The 24,672-nt window shown below is 37.1% G+C and overlaps 2 protein-coding genes across 2 annotated transcripts; one reads left to right on the forward strand and one right to left on the reverse strand.

Moving 5' to 3' along the window:
• Window positions 1–1,061: 1,061 nt before the first annotated feature.
• On the reverse strand, window positions 1,062–10,421 carry LOC139970636 (uncharacterized). Its single transcript, XM_071976498.1, has 2 exons — window positions 6,804–10,421; window positions 1,062–2,694 (listed from the first exon to the last, which is right to left on the reverse strand). Exons 1-2 carry the CDS (start codon window positions 7,690–7,692, stop codon window positions 2,438–2,440), a joined length of 1,146 nt encoding a protein of 381 aa, XP_071832599.1. The 5' UTR covers window positions 7,693–10,421; the 3' UTR covers window positions 1,062–2,437.
• A 1,659-nt stretch (window positions 10,422–12,080) lies between these two features.
• On the forward strand, window positions 12,081–24,600 carry LOC139970638 (alpha-soluble NSF attachment protein-like). Its single transcript, XM_071976500.1, has 8 exons — window positions 12,081–12,604; window positions 14,560–14,639; window positions 16,171–16,287; window positions 17,257–17,437; window positions 18,082–18,229; window positions 18,968–19,078; window positions 20,226–20,276; window positions 22,302–24,600. The coding sequence occupies exons 1-8, from the start codon at window positions 12,513–12,515 to the stop codon at window positions 22,398–22,400; spliced, it is 879 nt and encodes a 292-aa protein (XP_071832601.1). The 5' UTR covers window positions 12,081–12,512; the 3' UTR covers window positions 22,401–24,600.
• The last annotated feature ends 72 nt before the right edge of the window (window positions 24,601–24,672 follow it).

Raw genomic sequence — 24,672 nt, forward strand, 5'->3', positions numbered from 1 at the left:
AAATTTTCATGTCATGCCTGTGAAACTAATTAAGGGAGGTGGAATGATGATGCATGTGACCACAGTGGGTGCTAATCCGTCACTGAATGCAAGAGCTAAAACCTATATAGATCCCTCTCGTCATTCTCTTAATATGTTCACCGGAAGCTAATGATTATCAGTGCTTCCTCTTCAAATATGCTCAAATGTTTACAAGAATGTTATTGCCACCCTGAAACGTATTTCTCTCATGAAGTTACTTCATTTTCTGACTTAACCACCTTCCTTCTCCCTCTCAAACCAGGGAACAAGTTGGAGGGTCAGACCATTCGTGGAAAGTGCCTCAATTGTTTAAATCTACTAATATTTAGCATGTTAAATTTTGATGCGAATAGCGGTGATCTTTTCACTATGACAAGAGAACAGTTATCTCTGTAGGGAGATAACTAGCTGTCTCCGTATATCGTTTGGAACAATAGCAACCACAGTGAACTCGTTCAGTGAAGAACATTGACATTTCCAGGAATTGGCGGGAGTTTGTCTGGACGGCAGACGACACCATGGGGTACTTATGATTAATAGCAGCTGCAGTTAACCGACACTCGTAAACTAAAGTCGAAATTAATGTAGTTAGAATATCAATACTCAATATACATGAATTAACTATCAGATAGAGTAATGACGTAATTGGGCTTTGCGTTGAGAGGGCTGGGAGGGTTTGAATCATACTGGTGTCAAAAATGAGCAATCCTTCCCGATCACGCTACTAAACTCTTCCAGAATAATATCCACATGACTGCTTCTGATTCTATTAATGAGTACTTGATGGCCGATCACTAACACGACCAGACCTCGATCTCACCGTTCTTTTACTTAAATGCGGAACTTCCGGGAAGGCTCCTTCTTCATGCAGTTTGTTTTGAAACAAAAATGCAATTTTTTAAAGAAAAGTACGATCAGTTCACTTGGCTATCAGCTAAGCATATAACATCTCCAGTCCTTTGCTGAGGGTCGAAGTCTGTTATTATGCACTAAAAAACATGCGCAAAATACAGCACAAATAGATCACATAAACATAATGATTTTGATAGATGATATATTTAGAAAATATATTACAAGGGTTTATTTATGGGTGTGAGGATGAATTGTGTCTTTGGTTTTACGACTGTATACATATTTTGCTCGGCAACACATCCCGTTGTTAACACACCGAAACAGACGCAGTAGTCTACATGTAAGAAATGCTTCCTTTTCGACAAGACTTGAGTACAGTCCATCATATGGGGATGGTATTAATGATTCAGTGTGACGTCACCATTAATGTGTCGGACGGTAATTTAATAAATAAAGTAGTGAATAATATAACAAAGTTCGGCTTGCATTGTGTTTTCTTGTATAACACAGATAAGATGTACCAAATAATATCTCTTTGGTTATTCAACATTTCAGAGTTACCTGCAACACCTCTTGTAGTTGGAATGTGGAATGACACAAATGCACAAATGCAACGAAATGCGAGATACTTTATTAAAATGTAACAAAATGTCGTTCTATGCCTTCGGTGGGATTACACGGGTTGCAAGGGAGAGCAGAAAAAAGTTGGATTTACATCAGGTGCTGTGCAAAACAGAACCCTAAAACAATATTCTTCAAAATCATCACAGTGTGGTCAAATTGTACGGACTCCGAATCCGACGACCTTACACCGTTCCGGCGCTATTTTCACAATTAGATATCCCTAGTAATAGCGGCCTTGTCAGACCTACAGTGAGGTAAAACTCCCCTTACCCTCATTAAAATTTGTTTACACCCCCCCCCCCCCACCCACCTCCAGCAACTTCTAACCGACCAACAGCCTTACAACTTTTCAAGACTAAAACAAGTCGATATTCATACCACAGAAACAAATGTTAAGTATCAATTACATAGAAAAGTTTTAAAATCGTGAAAATGTTATCCTAGGACGGCTATGCGTAGTGGCATTGCAGTTCAAGATCATCACTATTGGTCGCAATTTAAGCATGATAGAAATTGCTAGAAGTTTCAAAGTACTTTCCTTTGTGATTCTGTGTCTCCGAATTATTATTCATCATACAATTAGGAGCGTTAAATTAGACAATGAAATGTTACAGTGATGTGGAGCGTGTCCGTAAACCTGGCATTATTTGATTTTCTTAGTATTTTTTTTAAACGAATACTGATAACCTTTAATGGGTTCGATTATGGGCATGTACGCAGAACACTTTCTGTCTATACGGTCTTGACAATCATTATATTGCACAGAAATGTTATATTCAAAGCCGAAATAAGGTATAATAGACATATCTGATAAAATGTATCATTATCTTTCTTTCAATTAGATAAACAATTCTGAGGTAAAGTGACGTGCTTATTCAGAAATATTCTGATTATTTGTGATGAACTTTCCATATGTGTATCACCATGAAATTATCCCCCTTCAAATGTCGTTCACTTGGTTACCGTTCGAGTCTGATTGGAGCCGAGCATTTGTTCCATTAGGAATGTTTATTTCACTGTTTGTTTTATTGGGTCCTTCATAAGATGCTAACTCATCCAGTCTCTCTTGGGCTCTTCGCTCTCTTGATGCCTTCAAGAGATCCTCAGTTCGTCGTTTCGCTTCTGCGCTCCTTTCCATAATGGCGTGAGTTCTCTCTATTAATCGATCGGCTTGCTTCACCATCTGTTCTGGCGTCCCTGTATAATCATAAATAAGATGGAAGCGAAAAAAGAAAAAGAAAACAGTTACAAATAATACCTCGTCAACGAGACAAAAATGGCAACTTCAGACTTAAAGCCATTTAGAATAAAGACATTGCGACTGTAGGCTATGTTTGTTTTGGACATTCTGGACATTAATTATGAGTGAGGTCGCAATCTATAAAACAAATCAAATGATCCCACTGACACGGCTTAAAGTGGAGCAGTTTAAAACTCCAAAGCCTGCTAGTTTCCCAAATCCCCCCCCCCCCCCCATTAATAGGGGGAATGTTCAAATTATATTCTTTTTATGAAAAATAGAAACCATCGTGTGTTGCCAATTAAATGTACGCGTAAATGCTACATAGATGCCGCTGGTGTTTAAAACTCTATAGTCGAGAACGTCACACCTACTTTTAAGTGAGGCGAAGGCTTCCGCTTTACTTCTAGGGGAACCGAATGGTGAGGTATTAACAACAGAGCTACCCCTCCTAACAGGGGACCATTCTCGGGAAAGAGTTGGAGTCGCTGGATTACTACTCCTTCGGTGAGGTGACCAATCGCTCCTAAACCTTGACAGCTCGCTTGTCCTTCGACATGGCGACCAATCACGAGGTGTCAGACGGTTATGTTCTCTACGAGTTTTTCGGATGGGAGACCAGTCCCTCTCTAAGCCTACATCTAAATTGAGGTCCGTTGCCTGCCTTGACGGAGTACTGCTGTTCGTTGGAGTGACCACTGTTGCCATCGTAAATATACTGTCCGAACTTAATATTTAATTTCAGACTTACAAGTGCATTAGATCCAACAATGCTATAGACGTGTAATTAACGGTATAGCATAATTATTCACAATGACTTCTAACGGCAACAAAAGAAGTAATAATAGCCTTATATGTTATATGTTACGTCGGTGCGATGTTAAATTGATATCTGCATGTATCCCATCCACGATAAATCCAAAGACACAGATCATGAGAAAGTTGGTTCAACTCAAAACATATGAATTAAGCTAAGTGTGATACCCAGCTGGCTGTCTTTCCATTTGAATGTACAAGTTATTACGCAAGTTTCTCTTCCGAGCAATCAGCAGGTGGTGTATATATACATTTCAAGCTCACGGTTAAAGTATTAAGGTTTCGAACAATATTAGATCCCGATCCGATTCTCCAGAGGTAATAAATGTATTTAGAGATACTTATTAAGAAAAAGTCACCCAGGAAAGAACCTGGGCACGAAAACCAAACTACCAAACGACTGATCCGCTCCCAGCCCCAGAGGTAATAAATGTATTTAGAGATAGATCATGGTTCGTTCCCGAAGGCACTTTTCACGACGGTCTGCTCTCAACATTGATATGTTTGGACCACCTCTACTCTATACACAACATCTACGCACCTTCATTGAGTAATTCAATTGTCTGCACCATTATTCTACTGTTTCTATACTCCTTGTGTCGTGAAAATACTCTATCGATCGCTTTTTTCAAATCCAACACAAATCGATATTCTGGCAGGTCAGTAACAGGTCAACTAACCAAATGATTACGTAACCTCCTTCAGTGATACGTCACTACAAAAAATGCACCTAATAATCAAACTAGGGATAATGTATACGTAGGGATAATGTATAGGTTTTATACGAAGGAAAGTGCATTTTCATGAAGAACAGAACACTTTTCCTTCAAATAGGCCTATGTCAGCTAAAATGTGGATAATTTGATGTAAATTTTGAGTCTATGTTGAAAATACATGAGTGCATTACGTAATGTATACCTAGCGAGATGTTCTTCCTGTTACGAAGGGTATTCCCCCATTAAATTCACGCGGATTATGTGTACGCAGAGAACTAACTATAAGTCAGTCTTGATACTGCCTACTGCAAAGACAGACAAAGACTCGTGAGAACATTTTTCTCGCAGAGTTTTCAATAAATGGAATGGTGTACCTGAGCTGGTTGTGCTAGCCGGAAACGGTCAGTGGGTTTCAGAATGCTTTAGACAAGTATTTTAAGAATTTCCATAGGATTCACGTTTTCAGTGTAAAGCTTCATTTTCTCTCGTGGGATTAAATTAAGTTTTCTGTGTTAAGCTCTTTTTCGTAAGGCTCAATTTTTCTGTGTTAAGTTTTGTTCTTCATGTAGGGTCCCAGATGAGAGAACTATCCCATTTGTTCTTTTTTTTCAACTTAACTGAAATAAGCACAAAAATAGATAATGTTCATCCGTTTCATTAAAACCGAAGGAATACCTGATAAATAGTCGAAGAATTTTTTAAGAAGTAGGTTTCTAAAAGTGAGTTAATTTAATAAAGTCATTGTTTTCCTTATATCTTCTGTTCAAAATATCGTCATATCACTGAAATTCAGGCGGAAAATATCCGCGTTTTCCCATGAGCGGTTTCAAAACAGTAGCTAACCCTGTTAAAGCGTGTAAACGCAAACTACCGCGTAAACTTGATATTTTTGTCCCCATTTTCTGTTATTCCTAATTGGTTGCCAAAATTTGAGGTGCCGTCATGGGAAATACCAAACATACCAACATATCAAATGAGTACAAAACAGCTCGTGTAAAATAATTTGACATCTTACTCATATCACCATATCTATAGTATCTACCCATCCTCACCTTCCCTCCCAAATTGGCGGTTAATTTGTCGGAATCTAGTATATATAGGTCATTTTCTTCCATCCATGAAACCATATATCTGGTCAATCAATAACTATTCACCGTGACTCTCAGGCATTATTAGCAAGGACCAACCGGCGGCGCTAGGGTAAATATACCAGCTGTTTGGTACCTCAACCTAGCAGCTTACCGGTTCCGAACCAGAAAGCCGGCAATCCAATCCGCCCAGGCAATAACCTCTGAGACCAACCATGGCTAGATGTGAGCCTGTGAGGCGAGGAAAATATTTCTTTATGGCCTATTTCCAAGGGCGGCGGAACCGGGGGGGCACAGGGGGCACGTGCCCCCCCCACTTTTCCTCAGGTTAAAAATGTGCCCTTTTTCTACATTAAAATTTCTAAAAAAAAAAAAGAGTTTACAAAGAGAAACCCACGTCTATTGAAATATTTCGGGAAGTTTTATATGTTTACTACCATAGGCGTAGGGGCCCAATTTGATTTGGGGGGCTGTAACACTTGCCCGAAGAATATTACCCAAATTTTTCGCGCGCTCCGCGCGCGTTCAACATGTTAATGTGCATATCATATAGGCATGCATCGGTTATTACATCGCATGCCAATAAAATACAATCATTTGCCGTGTTATTACCCTTCTATATTGGTTAGAATTATTGGGAAAGTCATTACAACAATCATGATCATAATAATATCAGTATAACAATTGAAAACACATAGCAAATTATTTTTCTTTCAGTAGGTGCCCGAAAAATTCTCAGCATATTGCCCGAATTTTCACAAAAATTTTGGGTTGGGGGCCCCCCGCCTCCTACGCCTATGTTTACTACCACAAGGCTTCTAACATTCTGGTGGGTGCCATTATGCATATTCAATTTGCCAAAAAAATCCTACTGCATTTCCAAAAATGCATTGCTATATTACATTGTGACTTTGTAATAAGCAGAAGCCATTTATAGCCTACTATAAATAATGAGTATAGTTTTAATATCCAATAACCTACCCCATCCTTTCGTATTTTGACATATTTCATTTGCTTTCATGCATGTATCGATCGCGTGTGCAGGGACTTGGACTTGATAATGATTTCACCTCATTTTGTCTCGAAAGAAAACTTGTTCCTTGTTTCCCAATTTGCACATTGGATATTGCAGTGCTAGTATGCATTGTTTCCTTGAGGGGGGGGGGGGGGGCGTTGATGCAGTGATGTGTATACGCAAATAAGATAATACAATAAGAATTATAAAGGGTACTAAATATCAGGCTGCATCAGTCCAATCGAATTTCTATAAAGTGCCCTTCGACGTTGGTGCCCCCCCAGATTAAAAGTACTTCCGCCGCCCTTGCCTATTTCTCCGAGCCCTCTGCATTTCTTGACTCCGGGCCTCTGTGCTTTACCACCCTTTCATCCCCTGCCCACCCCTTACGTCAGGGCTGACTGTAATCTTGGGCCCAACATATTACTTACTATGCAATTCTGCAGATGACACTCTTCTAGGGCTGTATCGTGCTGACGTCAGAGGGCTGACCCTTGGAGAAACAGGAAATTGATGGATTAGCTCCGTGACTTCAGGGAAAGTTTGGCTACTTTGATCTATCATACTTGAACCAGAAGACGTGGTTGAGCTGCGGCGATGTCGTCTGAAGACTTCCATATCGCTAGAATCAACCCGTGACAAATCTAACTTCACTTGTGGGATTACTTCCAGATCGTTATCAACAATTCTACTTTCTCGCTGAACTGCTTTGCCAGCAACGTCAGAGTCGTTATCATTATTGCATTCGCCGCCACTAAACATGTCGTCGCAGTCCGTTTGACCGTTTCGCAACACCTCAGGATGTCCATTGGCTGAAAGTTTAGGTAAAGATCGTTTGTTGATCTTGGTCTCGAAATTAAAAACGCCATTCGGGTCAGTAGCGTCGCTAGGTTTACTATTAACCGCAGGCGAATCGTTTAACACATCATCCGGAACGCTTACTGAGTCTTCGGTATGATCTTTCTGCACAGTAGAAAACGCTGACTTTTGTCCATTTACATTGCGATTTAGTGCGACTTCATGGAATTCGTTATGTGAGACATTTACATTGGGCTCGTTGGCAGGAAACGAAACCGACTCAACCGGTGTAATATCGCAGTGTCCTTCCGCTGTGTTACTCTCCACTGATTCATTACCATTATAAGAAATATTTTGCTTCCCTTTTCTGAATTGACACCGCGGTGTATCGATTTCTTCCAAGATATTTTCGGAATCAGAATCAGTAAATTTAACATCTTCATTTATAACAGTTGTCTTCCCGATGACGACCATATCCTCGTCCACGACGGGGATTTGCTTTTCACAAACAACTCCTGTCATCCTTAATTAAACTAACCAAAGCGTGTTGTACATCTTTTATCGGCTTTAGCGTCAACTCGATAATCCCATAATCCACTTATCTTTGTAGTTAAGTAAAGAAAATGCAACATTCACTATTTTTATACGTATAGGTGGAGGAATTCTGTAAGTGTTTTCCACAATAATATCTTCAAGGGAAAAATGTTTATTGTCTGGGATGAATCCGCGGGCAATTGACAGCTAATCGGGAATGAGCTACTTGGCAATGAGACTCCAGTCAGTGTAGTGGAAGTAAAGACAATCAAAGCAGGGAGTTGCTATTCCATCACAACTCCCTGATCAAATCCACTGAATGTTACCCCATGCTGTTGGTATTTCCTGTACATGGTAACAAGTTCTAGGCCTTGGTCCCTTTTGGATATCACAAAACGATCAGCGTCGGTACGATTTCAGTCCGCATGAGATCTGTGTTCGGTTTCCAAACGTGACACGTTTTCGCCAGAGTCCTTAGATACCACAGTATGAGTATAGACCTTTGAAGGCTACATATCTTTCACGTGAGAACCTCTTTCTACACTAGTAGATTGTTCTTCGTGTTTATTAGTTCTTTAGTACCAAGTAGGTTTAAAGGTCATCACATCTTATGTGTACAAAACATATGTCTGTACTTGGAACTGTTACGCACTGTCGATCACAGCGGCTACCAGACGGTGAGTAACAGACTATCAGGAGTTGGTCGAGGTGATATGATAGAATATAGAACCCTTTCATCGCCTTTAGGAACAACAAAGCCTTTGTGAACTCATATTTGACTTGCTTTGTTCTAAACCCGCAAAAAGTCACGAAACGCTTGCAGGTTAACAGAACTACTTTAACTGTTACCAACAAGTTCGATTATCTGTCCAACACGAAGAAAATGAAGTAAATAGTTATTTCTGACCGTTTTCTGCCCACTGAACCCGATAAACTGAAATGCAATCACAATCGGGTCAACTATGAGACTGTTGATAAAAGAGATCGAATTGTTGTGTAGTTTATCTTATTTATTTTGGTTCTGTTTCCTTACAAAATCGTCACGACGGTCAGCAGACGCCTACGCCGTATTGTAGGCCTATATACTAACTCGGGTTGAAATTTCTCTCTCAGTATTGTAACTAAAGCTCGTACTGTTGTTTATGCGATTCGCTCAGTAAACTTCAATCAAACCTATTCTTAAGTTTCGTCAAACAGAAACCCCAAACAGTGTAAATAACATTGCTATGGGTTACATGATAGTATAGCTGACTCTGTGTTTGGGTTCAAGGTACATGCGGCTCTTATAGGCTATATTGTTATAGGATACCTTATAATTTAGCCTAAACGTCAGAACTGGCCACATCTATCATTTGGAGGAAGAGGGCTGTAACTAAATAGGCTGCAACTTATATTGCAGTTGTTTCTGTGTTGGTATGTCTGGGTGACCTAAATTAAAAGCCATCTGCGTGGCCGATAATGTGTTAGAGAGTCCCAATATGGTCACCACTGATCAGTTGTGGTCAAAGTCTCCCTCAGGCTTTATCTAGGAAATAGTTGGTAGGGTTGTAGAATTACACTTATGACATCGATACTGAATATTTGAGGCGCTAAACTTTGGAGGCGATAATGATGGCACGACCTTATGGAGCTATAATCACTTTTATGTTGAGTGTTTACAAAATGCTGCTATCAGTCCAAATTATCTATGTAAATCACTTCAAAGTTTTGAGATATGACTCTTCAACCATATGAGGCTCAACAATTAAAACGGCTGGACTACTCAGTGTAACACACTGATCCTCAGCCTTGTATAAGAAATCATAAGATTTTTATGGCTTATTTGTTATAATTGCTTACAGTACATTGTACAAAGTTGTTCAGGACAAATGATGTCAATTAATCAATAACAATAGTCATCATTATGTCATCAAATTAAGGGTGCTCTGCTGTTTATTGAAGTTATAAAAGATCATATTTTTGTTAGATATTAGAATATATAAAACAAAGGATTATACCACTAAAATTTGGGCAAGTCTTGAGGAGCCGACAACGTGTTTAATTTAGCCTTAATCTATAAACGGAGAATTCCAGTAAAATACGCAAACATTTATTACTATAACACTCACAAATGTTGTTGTGTTTTCTTTGCATATCGTATCAGCACTGGATTTCTAATTAGAGCCATCCTTTATAGGTAATCTGCATATCCGATTACATACGAAGAAAGTATAAAATGGCCGATCAGTGTCGTCTAACGTATACCATCCATGTAATTATTGCCAAACCGGAAGGGAATCCGGTTTCTCGTTGTGATATCAAATAGTGAAAGGTTGTCTTTAATCACAATTTTTTTTATTTGTTAAAGACCGCAATTAAAAGACGCTGCTACGGTCCAGGTTGTTTTCTACAGCTCTTTTTAGACTTTTAGAAACGCCCCTTTAAACAGCTTAAGTTCGTCATTTCATGTGGCTGGATGATGCATGTATACACAGACCATTATGCCAATTCGTCAGATACAAGACAAAACTAAACGTGGAAACATAAGACTCGCAGGATGGCATCAAAAGACACGTTTACGGTGTTGTGTGTAGATTTGCCAAATGTATATAGATTGAATGTCATCCAGTAGCGCTCTATTGTTAATGTGAAGTTAAAAGAACATTATTTGTTTGAGTTATTAGCGAATTTATAGATGAAATGGCAGGCCTGCACCGAGGAGCCAACGTCATCATCATTTTAGTATTCAACTTTAAAGAAGCATTCCAGAGTTTCAGCATGTTTTGAAGGTGAATACTATTGAAACGAGAATAGATGTAAAAACATTACTAGCACACAAATTGTTCTATTTACTTGAAATTTCACATATCTAGACTTACTTTTTGCCTGAAGTCACCTTTAATACAGACTAACAAAGATGCACACGAAACTGTATCGTGCGAGTCACAGCTAAAGTTCGCATACCCAATCACTGTACGGCCTCAACACTTACGGATGAATCTACCTGGCCCAAATGACAAAAACAGAAATATTGCATTATAAGCTAAACAGACCTGTCAACCTGTTTGACCCCAAAATAGGGAGAATAACATTTTTTCAAGGCCAAAAAAACAGGGAATACAAGCTGGGGAAAACAGCCTAATGACGAATTACATGCAGTTAGGATGTCACAGACATTAAACAATGATGTGTTTGTTGTTAATTTTTTTCCAGCAATAATTAGGCCAGAAGATAAATCATGGCATTGGCAGCTCACATTAAGTTTATTTTTTATAAGCATACACTACTAGGTCTAATTAATGCAACTTCCCTGTCTGCACTAGCTGGTTGGTTCAGTGGAGTACAATGGCAAAGATGTCTTGATAATTTTAAAACTGAAGTTTCACTGCAGAGGCTGATGGTTGCATGCACAACGGCTTATCTAATGCATGACGATATGCTGGGCTTGACTTAATGAATGGATATCCTTCTTCTCAACTACTAGTACTAGTAGTAAGCTACAGTTTCGCATTGAAGAATCGCCCAAACGTAAATAATAATAATAATAATAAATAAATAAAAATCTTATATAGCGCACTACGCGCGATGCATCTGTGCGCTTTACAAACAATCTAGAAAATACAATGCCATAAAACATTAAATAGAAAAAACAGTAAATACATATACCATCTACAGAAATATACAGGAATATGAGATCGAAAAACTATTAAAAGTACTGGTGAAGCGTAAAGCAATAAAACAGATTGACTACAAAATCTACAATTTGAATGCTAAAAAGTGATAATTCCAATTGAAGTTAGAACCTAAAAACCCAACACGACAGAACAATAGAAACAGATATAAACAGGAATATGAGATCGAAAAACTATTAAAAGCACTGGTGAAGCGTAAAGCGATAAAACAGATTGACTACAAAATCTACAATTTGAATGCTAAAAAGTGAAAATTCCAATTGAAGTTAGAACCTAAAAACCAACACGACAGAACAACATAAAATCTAAAAAATCCTAGAAACCATAAATAATGGTCAAACATTATGATGATTGTTATCTTGAAATATCTTATCACAAGTAAGACCTATATATGTTGATATAAAAAATAAATTTTGTTCAGCCCAAATGTCAAAATTTCGAGATAAAACTTCGAAATGTTGAGTGACGAGATACAATGTCTAACTTTTGGATGAGTCTGCAGCTTTTCAATTCGTCCAATACAACAATTATGTTGCAATCTGTAATGTTTATGCCGTAAGCACTGGTCATATTGCCATCAAGGAGCTATCATACTGTTTCCAATTACATCATCTTTCGGATATCCCCTGTTATGTTGTAAGCCTAAATTTAAACACACATAGGAAGATCTGTTGGTCGTAAAGGTCATAGGTGAAACAAAAAGGACTCAGCTGAGTGAGCGTTTGTTCATACATATTACTATTCCATCGATGTTATTTCACTTATCTATTCGATGTTGGTTTATGGATCACGACCCGCCAAGCAGGCAAATGACAACCGAACCGGTCATTAGTCACTGTCATATTTCCACTAGCTTACGCTATACTGTACTGCAGGGAGTTTTTGTACACAGTGTATTTGTATCGTAATACTTGGAAGATTGAACGAACTCGGCGACTTGCATCGATCAGCATATGTACCGTACAACTTGCTTAGGTTTCCAATCGTGTATTGTACAACAGCTTAGCCTATACACTTGACTTACGACTTAACTTCCAAGTTGGAACATCCACTCTGTCTAAGCTGAAACGAAGATACCAATAAACAAGTGGAAACTTATTATCAAGACTTAAGTTGAGCAGCAGGGTTCTAGTGAAAATGGCGGACAGTGAAAAGAAAGGCCAACAGCTAATGGCTGAAGCAGAGAAGAAGCTGAAATCCAGTCAAAGCTTTTTGGGTTCCATGTTTGGGTATGAAATGTGTAGCTTGAATGTTGTCCAATGTTAGACTTTGACCTAATAAAATAGTGCCTAGGCTCAGCCTATCTTACTAGTATGCAATGGCCTGTTACATCAGGTTATGCCCAGGGTACGCCTTGCTTTAGTTTAGGCCTGATTATATTTTATAGTGTAATCAAACATGAAATACAGTAGGATGGTGACTTCGAAGTTCGGCCACTTAAGACTTAAAACACCCCAAAACTAAATATTCTGGTATAAATCATTTGAAAATATACTTCATATGGTGGGAGAATTTTGTTATAGTACGATACACGGCCAAACTTTCTTTCCTGCAAACTGTTTTCACGTTGTTTTCCAAGAAGATTCTTCGTGATTGTGGAACTGGTATTTCTTGCTAGAGTATTGCGAAGTTCGGACACGCAACCCACAGTGTGGCGCTGGTGATAAAATTGGTGGCGCAGTTGCTTTTTCAGTAATTATAACAGACTTCATAGATCTTCGTCATTTTATTGACAAATATGTAAGTAATTTCTTGCACACGGGTCATTTTGGAGAGAAAATAACTGTAGCTTCGTACTTTTTGGTGAAATTTGACTCTTCCTGTAGATTTTCATGGTGAAATCGTGTATTTCTTAGGGTGTCCGAACTTTCGCAGTATGCCGAACTTCGCAATACTGCCTATACTAGGTCTAGATCAGCTCTCACAATTGGGACCATAACCTTACGTAAACTGTTAATTTTTATAATGTCGCCACTGTCATAAGTTCACCACCTAACTTTGGATTCTCCATATTGAAAATAATCCATTCAGCCAACTTTCCAGAGTTTTGCAAATATGAGGTCATTTAGGTCTAGGCTAGTTGCAAATTACTGGGATTTTCCTTAAGCTGTTTCAAACTAATGAGTTTCTGATGTTACTGGTATAATGTATTTAAGAATATCCATGAAAGCCATTGTACTAACTGCTTTAAATGGCACCAAACACTGTTCTTCATACATATTGTATTTCCCTAACCAGTAGCCTATTCTATTCAGTAGTGTGTAGTGGCGACATTATAACCGCCTATTGATATTGCCAGGTGAATTTTTTTGTATATGGTGACTGTTTCAAAGTTGTCTTAAACAAACTTTGATGAATTTTTGTTTAACTTTTCCCTGAAAGATACATCTAAGTATTCCTGTGCCAATATGGACAGAAGAAAATTATTTCAGGTTTTTTTTAGAGGATATATCATGTTGAAGTGGCGACTTAATGACAGTTTACGTTAGGCTACGTTACCTCTGTTAGAGTTATTTTAACTATGTAACTAAGGTCTAGGCCTAGGAGAGTTGTGATTGTTGCAAAGAAATCACTGGGGGTTTGGATATAGGTACTGTTGCTGCCTCAATTCCACTAGCCCATATACAGTAGGGTATATAATGTATTGCACTTCAAAGTCAGTTTCTGATGATCTTTTTCTCCCACCAATAAACTAAATTCATGAATAAATAAAAACAGAACTCAGTTAAGTTATGTTAATAATGTGACCAATAAGTGTCTTTCTCTACCTTGAGTTTGCAGAGGATTCCACTGCAGCTAGAAGTGAGGACTTTTTGTAGCTCATTTTCATTCCTGTCAGATTGGCTAACTATGCTGGGTACCACACTCCTAAAAACATTACCCACAAAGTTACGTAGCTGTTGTGGCCAAGGCTACTGTACCTGGTCAAAATTTCTTGACCAGAAACTAAACATTGCCAACATATTGCCACATTTCAGCGGAAGTATTTCTGTGGTTCAAGAAAAATTTTGCATGGAAATTTAGTACAGTCTCTTTGAAATTTCTGAATGTAGGTTCAGTACGTTGTTCAGTAGTTCTGGACTTGATGCAAGTTTATCACAGAGTGGATTTTTTTGCTGTGATACTGTAGAGTTTATAACATAGCATTTGCTCAGACCACACATCTGTTCCCTTTACATTTCAGTGGGGCACAAAAACAGGAAGAAGCGTGTGAACTCTATGAGAGGGCAGCAAACCAATTTAAAATGGCCAAGAAGTGGAATGGTAAGATACAAATTGATTATGCAGGGAACACCTTGCTGAATTGTTACATTTGTGTGTAAGTTTTTAGGTTTACAAAGTTATATCATTCCTCATAAAAAAAAGCTTAAAAGTTCTCCGATACTTTTATCAAACATTGCTATTCACGTTCATCCCTGTGTAGCAATTTGGCTATTAAGCATGTAGCATTGTGCTATTGCAATACTAAATATCATTCACTATTGAATGTGATATGAAGAGAGTTTAAGAGTAAAAATGACTGCCAATCTATCAGACTCTCAAAAGTTAAATAATACTAATTGTTGTCTGTCATATATACAAAAAATGAACTATTGCACATAAAGTGAAATTAAAGTCATAGTTAACAAGCTATATATGGCTGTTTTCATGAGTGGGATAGAGATTGGCTGTGGACTCATTCACAGTACAATCTACATAAGTCAATAATTTTGTAGGCATCCTCAAGTTCTGTGCTATTTTGGTCTCTTTTGTGATGTTTAAATGTAATTGTAATCACAAATTAATGGGAATATTCATTATACTATTTAGGCAAATTGTTTTGATCTGTTGCAAACATGTAAGTATTCATGTGATCATTGTGATGGTTCCTCTATGAATTCCTCTATTGAAAACCAGATACCAATATCTTCTGGTTATCTTTCAGGGTATTAAACATCGGTTATAACATAGCATAACGTTATGGAAACTTACTACACAAATGCAAAGATGCACATAACAGGTTTTTGTACATTGTATCACAGCATTTGTCTGTATTTCATGAGATAACTATCTTCATAAACCTCTAAATTCCTACATTAAATGTTTCTTTGCATTTATATTCATTTGAAAGATGATACACTGTTTTCCCATGTCTTGTGACATAAAAGAAGTACTCTGATATGACTATTCAAACAGTAGGGTACAGTAAAATCACACAGAGCAGAACTGGAACTAGACTAAGCATACTCACACACACCCACACACACACACACAGACACACACAAGGTACATGTTTAGTGGTATAATATGTCCATATGCTCACCGTGTAATGGTCACATGGTGCTTCATGTGGTACAGTATGTCTTTCACATAAGTATTTTCTATTGGTGGTGCAAACATTTACATTCACTGTAAACATAGATGGTGGGAACGATCATATATCAAGGTTCATTGCTAAGCTTTGCCTGTGTTCCATGTATTTGGTAAGATCTGTATTTGGAAACAGCAGAAAACTGGATGAGCCATATTGAGGAAGCTGTCAACAAGACACTTCATATTAGAGAGTCTCATTAACGGTGTTTCTAGTGTGTAAATATTACCTGGTATCATTTATTGATGATTCATGTCTAAATGGCTAAAATATGTAAAATTCCATCATAATAATAATAATAGTTTGCATTTTTGTACATTACCAGTTTAGGTAAAAATGCTTTAACACCTGTAGTTATCATTTAATAACTAAATATCCTTATTAACATATTACCAGCAGACGTAAAAAAGTACAATCTTTGTCAATTTTCTTTTCAAATTACAGAAGCAGGGAATGCATTTTGTCAGTCTGCCTCCATACACCTGACACTGCAGGTCAAACACCAGGCAGCTAGTAACTATGTAGATGCAGCTACCAGCTACAGGAAAGATGACCAGGAGAGTAAGTAGTCACAAGTCAGATGACCGTACAGTAGGTCCCGGGTACCTGTTTGCTTGGTGACCCCAATGTTAAATTTCATCATCTTGCCAACCCTCCAGAGGCTGATGTTGTTGCCTGCGGAAGGAGTTGATGGGGGACGGGTGTCCCTCTCCCCCTTTTTTCGAATATATTTTAAGATTAAGTGTGCTTAGTTGCAAAATGGTGTTTTATTTTTTGAAGTAATTTATAATCAGAGAATTTTGTTTCCCACAAAATATCGACAGTTTTTTTTCCCTTCTGAATACACAGGTGTATTGGCCCACCAAAATATTTTGGCAACCCTAGAAAGGGATGACACCCAGTTTGAATACTAGGTGGTTAGGCTATCAAAATATATATACTGTAGAATAGTAAAACCTGTCACAAGACCTCCTATAGTGTAACTGAGTCTGTCAAAATAGTACTGAAGAATATTCATAGTAAACTCTGTCACAACATTCTTTATAGAATAGCCAGGTCTATCAAAATATGTACTTAAGAATTAAGTAAGTTTAAGCTAACACAACCCCTTCTTTAATTTATCAAAATATGCACCGTTGCCAAGCTACTACATCTATTTCAAACTGAGTCTCACGATATATATTATACTACAAAATATTTTGAGTCTGTCACAAGATTTCCTACAATGCAGCTGATCAAAACACTTTCAAATTTTTGGAATCTGGTCAAGAGTATAACAAACTGTATTGTCATGGGTTCTTTGCAATAACATGAACTTAAAATGAGTAATCATTGTTACAGCTCATTCTTTTAAAAGCAGGTTTTGTTTCTTCCCCCTCTCAAATTCTCAAAATGTTGTCAATTTTTTTTGGGGGGGGGGTAATGGGGGTGGGGGGGGGCCCTAGGTCACCCTCTACCTGCAACATTCATGTATATAGTATTTTGATATTTTTATTAGTTGAATATATCTTATTCTTGTGTCTTCCATAGAGGCAATATCTTGTCTCCAGAGAGCAATTGAGATCTACATAGATATGGGCAAATTCACACAAGCAGCCAAGCACCACATGAGTATAGCAGAGATCTATGAAACTAATCTGGTGGACCTGGATAAGGCAGTCGAACATTACGAGAAAGCAGCAGATTATTACAAAGGAGAGGAATCTAATAGGTATGTATATTATACAACTTATATATTCTGCTTTATACGTATAGTTGGTCTTGTTGGTACATGACACTCCCCCTATGTAAATACATAAGACTTCAGAAAAGGTGTTGTTAGGCTTGTTGCATGTTTTTATCATAAGTTAGTGTTTAATATCCTTTAGCTTCTATTTTTTTCTTTTAAATTTAAAAAAGTCATTAAGGGGGAGGTGAGGGAGGGTTAATTTGGAGTTGATCTGGTAGGTACATGACACTCCTGCTAAGTTATGCTTGTTGCATTAGTTCTATTAACGGGTGTTTAAAATCCTTAAGCATTTATTTCTTTGACTTTCAAAATAAATTTCAGCATAAAAGTTCCAAAGGCATTGAGGGTATTTGGGGAAGGGGGAGCATTGTTTGCACTGGTTAGGTTTCCCTCCCCTCCATTAGATATCACATCCCAAATGCTGCTGGTTGATAATCCCCCTTGGAATAAATTTCTTGTGCAAGGCACTGTACCAACACTGAAGTTTGCAGGAAGGCTGTTACTATCTGTTTAGCATATCAAAGACAATCATTTCCAAGAGAGCCGAGGGAGACGGTTCTCAGAGTGTTCCCTACAGTCATTTGTTCTTCAACTTATGAAAGTTTTAAACAATTTTCTTCACACAGTTCTGCCAATAAATGTTTACTGAAAGTAGCACACTATTCAGCACAGCAAGAGAACTATGATAAAGCCTTCATGATATATGAAGAAATAGCCGATTCTTCACTGGAAAGTCCGTTGCTCAAGTATAGTGCAAAAGATTACTTTTTCAGGGTAAGTTGTTTTAAAGTATTCAGAGAAGGGAGGTTTCATCTTTCATTGCTAGCATTGCTTTATAGTTGCTCATGGGGGTGGGGAGGGGGGGCTGAGGCAGAAAGAGTGGGAGAAGCTGAGAGTCAATGCAAAACTAAGTAGAGAAAAAAATGGTGGATCAGATGTATTGTTGATTGAGAGTTGCATCGAAGAGACGAAGACTTAGTTCAGATATTTTCTAACCTAATCATAAATTGAAATTTTGTAGGTATAGTGCAGCAGTGACAATAGCTGCCATATGTTTTAGGTTCCAGGTACAATGTCCTTTAGGAAACAAATGCTATTTAAATATGCTGTTGTGCATTGAAAAAAAATGTTTGGCCAGTTTCTTGGTAGTGTATTGTGACGTGGCATTAATTTCTATGTTTTGTGCATGATGATAGCCGGAAGCTTCACTACTTGCTCCTGTGATGTGAGTGGAGGTTCTTCATCTCTATTTATATTTGAGGAAAAAAGTGTGGAAGTTTGGGAGGAAACTCCCTTCATTTTCAAAAGGATGGAAGTCCTGGCTCACCGAATGGAGTAAGGGGCTCATACATACCTGCTTTGTAATTCTTGGAATGCTAAATATTTGAAAGTAAAGGTTTGATATCAACTGCTTCTCACCCACAACCTTTAAAGTTATGGAACCAACTGTCGTACTGTATCATACAGACTGACTTGTAATATTTCAACTAACCGACTTCTCTGTTTCAACAGGCTGCGTTATGTCATATGTGTGTGGATAACCAAAACGCTCAGATCGCCATTAGTAAATATGAAGACAAATTTCCAGCATTCAGTGACAGCAGAGAATACAAGCTTTTACAGGTTAGTTAGTAACCTTTTATCTTGTTATGTGAAAATTGTCAATCATATCATGGTTTTCCAAATTTAGGTAAACTTGGAATCTAAAATTTCATATATTAACTACATTCTGCAGGCTATGTCGTGGTTAGTTTACTGTTTTACCCCTATCTTAATAGATACACAATTAAATATGCTGATGATGCAGTCATACCCCTCCCATCATATTCATCATATCCTGCATCATCTCCCATGTCATATCTTGTACCTCATTCCATATCCCACATATCTATACCCTGCACCATATCCCAATCATATCCCACATCATATCTCACATATTCATACCCTGCATCATCTCCCATGTCATATCTTGTACCTCATTCCATATCCCACATATCTATACCCTGCACCATATCCCAATCATATCCCACATCATATCTCACATATTCATACCCTGCATCATCTCCCATGTCATATCTTGTACCTCATTCCATATCCCACATATCTATACCCTGCACCATATCCCAATCATATCCCACATCATATCCCACATATCTATACCCTGCACCATATCCCAATCATATCCCACATCATATCTCACATATTTATACCCTGCATTTTCTTCCATGTCATATCTTGTACCTCCCATATCCCAGATATCCATACTCCAACATCATATCCTCAATTATATCCCACATCATATATTCATACCCTGCATTATGTCATATCTTGTACCTCAATCCTTATCCCATATATCCATACCCTGCATCTATCCCCAATCATATCCCACATCATATCCCACATATTCATACCCTGCATCATCTCCCATGTCATATCTTGTACCTTTTTCCATATCCCAGATATCCATACCCTGCATCATATCCCCAATCATATACCACATCATATCTCACATATTTATACCCTGCATTATCCCCCATGTCACATCTTGTACCTAATTCCATACCCTACATATCCCACCTATCCATACCCTGCATCATATCCCAATCATATCCCACATCTTATCTTATATATATATATATGCCCACAATTACTATATGGTGTCTTGTGTCATACCATCATCATATCATAGATCATACCCAAGTATCACAGAAGATACTCAGGTGTCTGTCTACTTAAAAATGTTGATGATGCTATTCTGTTTTCAATGCAGAAATTGGTTGCTGCTGGCGAAGAACAGAATGCAGATGATTTTACAGATGCTGTGAGTTTTTTTTACAATTTCAGCTGTTTTAAAAAAATGACTTGTTTTGTGGGTTATATGATATCATAAGTGTAGTGGCTTGACTGGTTTAGTAGATTTCTATGTATAATGTACTCTGCAAGAAATTAGGCAGTTTTAGAATGGATTTTCTCTGGTTGGTTCTCGTACAACCAGATCCATTATTTTGGTCGTCTGAACAGCAAATTTGGTTGTCCGAAAAAATAGCAAAGTAGCAAATTCTAAACGGCCTGTAGGATGTACACTGTAGGTAGGTGAACAGAACACCAGCTTTGGTGGTGATAGCAACTCATCATTTTACCTATTTTGGGGGTAGGTACTTATTTAGTTATAATTCATTTCAAATATGATGTAAACAACTAGTCATTCACTAGACAACCTATGCAGCAGATTTTGGTTTTCGAACAGAAATTTAGTCATCTTAGACTACCGGACTACCATTAAATATTGCCATGACTAGAGATGTTGAGTTATGCATTCTTCAATAGACTATATAGGTCTATTAAAACTATATTGAAAACTATTAGATGCAGCTATCGTATGCTATAGTCACATATGAATAATGTATCAGACCACATGTAATATTAATACGCTTTCACAATATGAAACAAACACACTGGGTGCACAAATAAATTTCTTTTCAAGTCAGTGGTAGAAAAAATTGTGAAGTATCCAAGATTTATGCTTTGGAAACCGTTGATGGCTTATTAAAAGATGACGTTATACTTAAAGGATTGGTTCATGTGTTTGACATGTCTATTTTGTATGAAAGAGCGCAAAAAGGCAAAAAGAACAGTGAAGAAACTACCATGATAGCATGCTCTGTTAAGGAGATATGACACTTTGAAGATATCAAACTTTCTTTGAAAACGACTGGTGTAGAAAGACTTACTGTGAGGGTGTGATGTCACATCCTCACTTCCTTAACATTTGTGAATATATTTCTTTAAAAATTATTTACATTTTTTAACACATTTGAAAATAATATAATCAAAAATTCTTCAGATGTTTAATCTCAAATACTTCCTTTGACAAATATGAGATCTCCTGACATATCTTTTGGTTGAAAGTCATGAAATCTCACAAAATATTTAGAGAGAAAAACAAAGACTTTTCAGGAATGTGAGGATGTGACATCACAGCTAGTCAGATTTCAGCAGTTTCTACACAATCTGATAAAACTTTACACTTGAATATCTCTTTAACCGAAAAAGATATTTGAACAGTTTTTTCACCATTGTGTTTCTTTGATTGTTCTCTTTCATATAACATAAACATGTATGACAACTGAACCAATCCTTTAAATTTTGTTTTGTTATATCATAGTCCAAAAAGAAGAAGAAAAAGCAGAAATGAATTTGAGTGCTAGTCTTTCTTTCTATAGTAATTGAGGTTTTCAAGCTATTCTTTAAAATATGTTCCAGAATGCTTCTTTTTGGTGAAATTTTGATGAAGTCAGCTGCTCAGACAGGTCTAAATGTTAATGTTACCCTGTTGTTTTGGTAAAATCTAGTAACTTGACCAGAACATGTTGGTTTGGCTTTGTTTAGCGTCATATTAGCAACACTTAAGAGTCACCCCTGGTTGATAGTCAGCACTAGTATTTGTACATAACAAATTTTTAATACATTGTAGACATGTTTACTTAAGACTACAAAAGTGTTTTGGTTTCCTGTTGAGTTTGGTGTTGCATCTGATGAATTGACCTAGTAATCGTGTGTGTTAAAACTAAAGTAGTCCAGCCATTTTATTTGATGAACTCCAGATTTGTAAAGTGCAATTCTCTCAAATTTAAAGTGATAGGTTAATACAACGTGGACTGATAGCAGTGTTTGTTAATGGTCTCCAAAATATAGAAATTAATTTTGTGCCCAAAATCATCTTATAGTGATTCAAACTCCCAATAGAAAAGTGTAATGAAGCCTTGTTCAACAGACACCAAAAACAGACTCTAAAGGTGCCTGTCAACCATACTAATCGAGTTGCCATTTAATTTTCATTCGGCAGGTGAAGCAATACGACTCTATTTCTAGGCTAGACAACTGGTACACCACCATCCTTCTGAGGATTAAGAAAACCATCGCCGGAGACTCTGACCTGAAATAGACGGTATCTGTTTCGGAGGAGACCATAACTTGTCGTCATCTGTGTACATATATATTTACGACTATACCGCATTAATCATGTGATCATATATCTGGGGAGGGGGAAAGTCCTCAGTATTGCTATGAATGAAATATATATATATATATTAATCTGTTATGTACACCTAACAAAGTTAATTGTGTGCAACAATGTTCAAATGAGATACAACTCTATATTGTGTTCATGAATAAGACACATCTTCTTTACACAGCCACCTAGTGTAAAATGTGTACGCACGCATGCTGTGATATTGGTGTCTGGCACCAAATAAATAACTTTCAAGCAAAAGAAACATTTATTAATGATAGTTAAATTATTTGAAGTGCTGTAAAAGAAATTTGACCATCAATATTAACAGAAATGGGAAATTGATTGAAAGGAGTGACTACATTTTACACTCTTTTGTCTTCTGTTTATTGAGACAATGATTGTGAATATGTGGCAGTTTTTTCCTTGAAGTGATTTGCAAACAGTAGACATTCATCAAACATTGAGGAAGAGCAGTTGTTACCTAGGTGATCAGCAACAACTGTGAAATGTTTGTTAAGAACTTATGTATATGTCAATACATGTTGAATAATTAAAGCAAGTTTTGTTGTCACTGAATGTATTCTATTATAAAGCATGAGAATATTCCTGGTTTTGTAAATTTTAACTGAACATCCACAGCTACTTGTTACATTCGATGAGAGCATTTAGCTAGACAAAGGTCGTAGGTCTTTCACGATGGAATTGCCGGTTCAAAGAATCAGTGCATTTAAAGGGCAGGTCACACACAAATGTTCTGGATTATTTCAAGAAGTAAACATGATACAAAATATTTACTCATCATGATTATAGTTCCATAAACAGCATTTGGTTTAATTTTCCTCTGTCTACCGTGTAGGCTGGCTGTTAGAGAGTATCCTAAACTGGAGAATATTTTGAAAATATTAGTCAAATCAATTGAATACTTTTCCGGCTATGTTGTAGTCATTATTAGTTAGGTTTGCAAAAATAAAAACATGCTTTGTTAAATACTCCATATCATCCTTAAAGTCGTTTTGTTCACACAAATACATAGTATGTGTGTTTTTCATGTCACATATTTTAACAGATCAGGGAATTCTTAACGTAGCTTGATTTTAACACCATTGGGATATTTCTTGCCATTTACTTACAGTTTGGAATAATAAGAATGCAATCTGCCATAACATATTGATTAAAGTGGTGTGAATTAATGGATTGTTTTTACACATAGATGTAAGAAAGAACTGTAATTGTTAATATTCTCTGCTACCGAGTAAATAAAGGGTAGCAGATGTGACCCATATTGACATGTTAATTTATACTGAACTGGTTTTAAATCAGTTTCCTTGATGTAGTATTCATTTACAACAGTTCTTGAATGATGTACTGTACCAAATTGGTCAACCAATCAATCGTTGGTAAAACAGTCAATCTATTTCACAGATATACATATAGAGTTTCTTAAATTAAGCAAATAGCTTGTCGTCGTTGCTTCTTAATGAGCACTCTGTTAGGGAGCTGAAGCGGCATTTGTAAATTACCATTTATCATGATATTGGAGTAAAAGTTCTTCTTGAGACACCTGCTTATTCTTTCTATCCTTTGACAAATGTTATAACAGTGCACTGCGCTTTGTTTGTGAAATGCATGATGAAAAAAAAGGGGAAAAAAAGCTCCCACATGCTCACCTTAGTTTCTGTGGTATTGCTCAAAAAGACTGGAGGGAGGTTATTTCATTTGTTTTCCTTTCTGGTATGTGTCCATCCTTGCACCTCACTGATATTGTATTAAATTTCTTGGCCTGCTATACAGAGAAAAAAGTCCAGAAGAAGTCCTTCCTATGCTGTCTTAGTTATACATGGTCATGCATGTGTCCATTGTGTGGAGAAGGCTTGAATGTCCACAATATAAATCTTCAGTTTGTTAGTATTTTCTATTTTCAATTACAAAATGGTTCTTCCCTGATTGCTTGGAGACAATTCATATGTATATTGTAGAGAACTTTTGATGTATTGTGATTTACCATCTACATTCCACATCTTTACGTGATATGTTAGAGAGAATTATTAATACCACTTTGAACGTCCTTGTATGTACCTTATGATGCAACAATGGCGACAAATAGAAGTGTTCAGTATTTATTGCTAATGTATCTTTTGATCTTACTTTACATTATTGTTTCATCTGGATGTTCATGTAGGAAATAAACTTGGGTAGTGATGAA

This window comes from Apostichopus japonicus, chromosome 8, assembly GCF_037975245.1.
Source record: "Apostichopus japonicus isolate 1M-3 chromosome 8, ASM3797524v1, whole genome shotgun sequence".
In the NCBI taxonomy this organism is placed as follows: domain Eukaryota; kingdom Metazoa; phylum Echinodermata; class Holothuroidea; order Aspidochirotida; family Stichopodidae; genus Apostichopus; species Apostichopus japonicus.

Bases quoted from the DNA above. Each gene is read 5' to 3' on its own strand.
- LOC139970636 (XM_071976498.1), bottom strand. From the start codon at position 7,692: ATGACAGGAGTTGTTTGTGAAAAGCAAATCCCCGTCGTGGACGAGGAT. The intron at 2,695-6,803 runs GTAAGTAATATG...ATGATTATACAG, and splicing joins GTCATCTGCAGAATTGCATA to GGACGCCAGAACAGATGGTG.
- LOC139970638 (XM_071976500.1), top strand. From the start codon at position 12,513: ATGGCGGACAGTGAAAAGAAAGGCCAACAGCTAATGGCTGAAGCAGAG. The intron at 14,640-16,170 runs GTAAGATACAAA...TTCAAATTACAG, and splicing joins AATGGCCAAGAAGTGGAATG to AAGCAGGGAATGCATTTTGT. The intron at 18,230-18,967 runs GTAAGTTGTTTT...CTGTTTCAACAG, and splicing joins CAAAAGATTACTTTTTCAGG to GCTGCGTTATGTCATATGTG.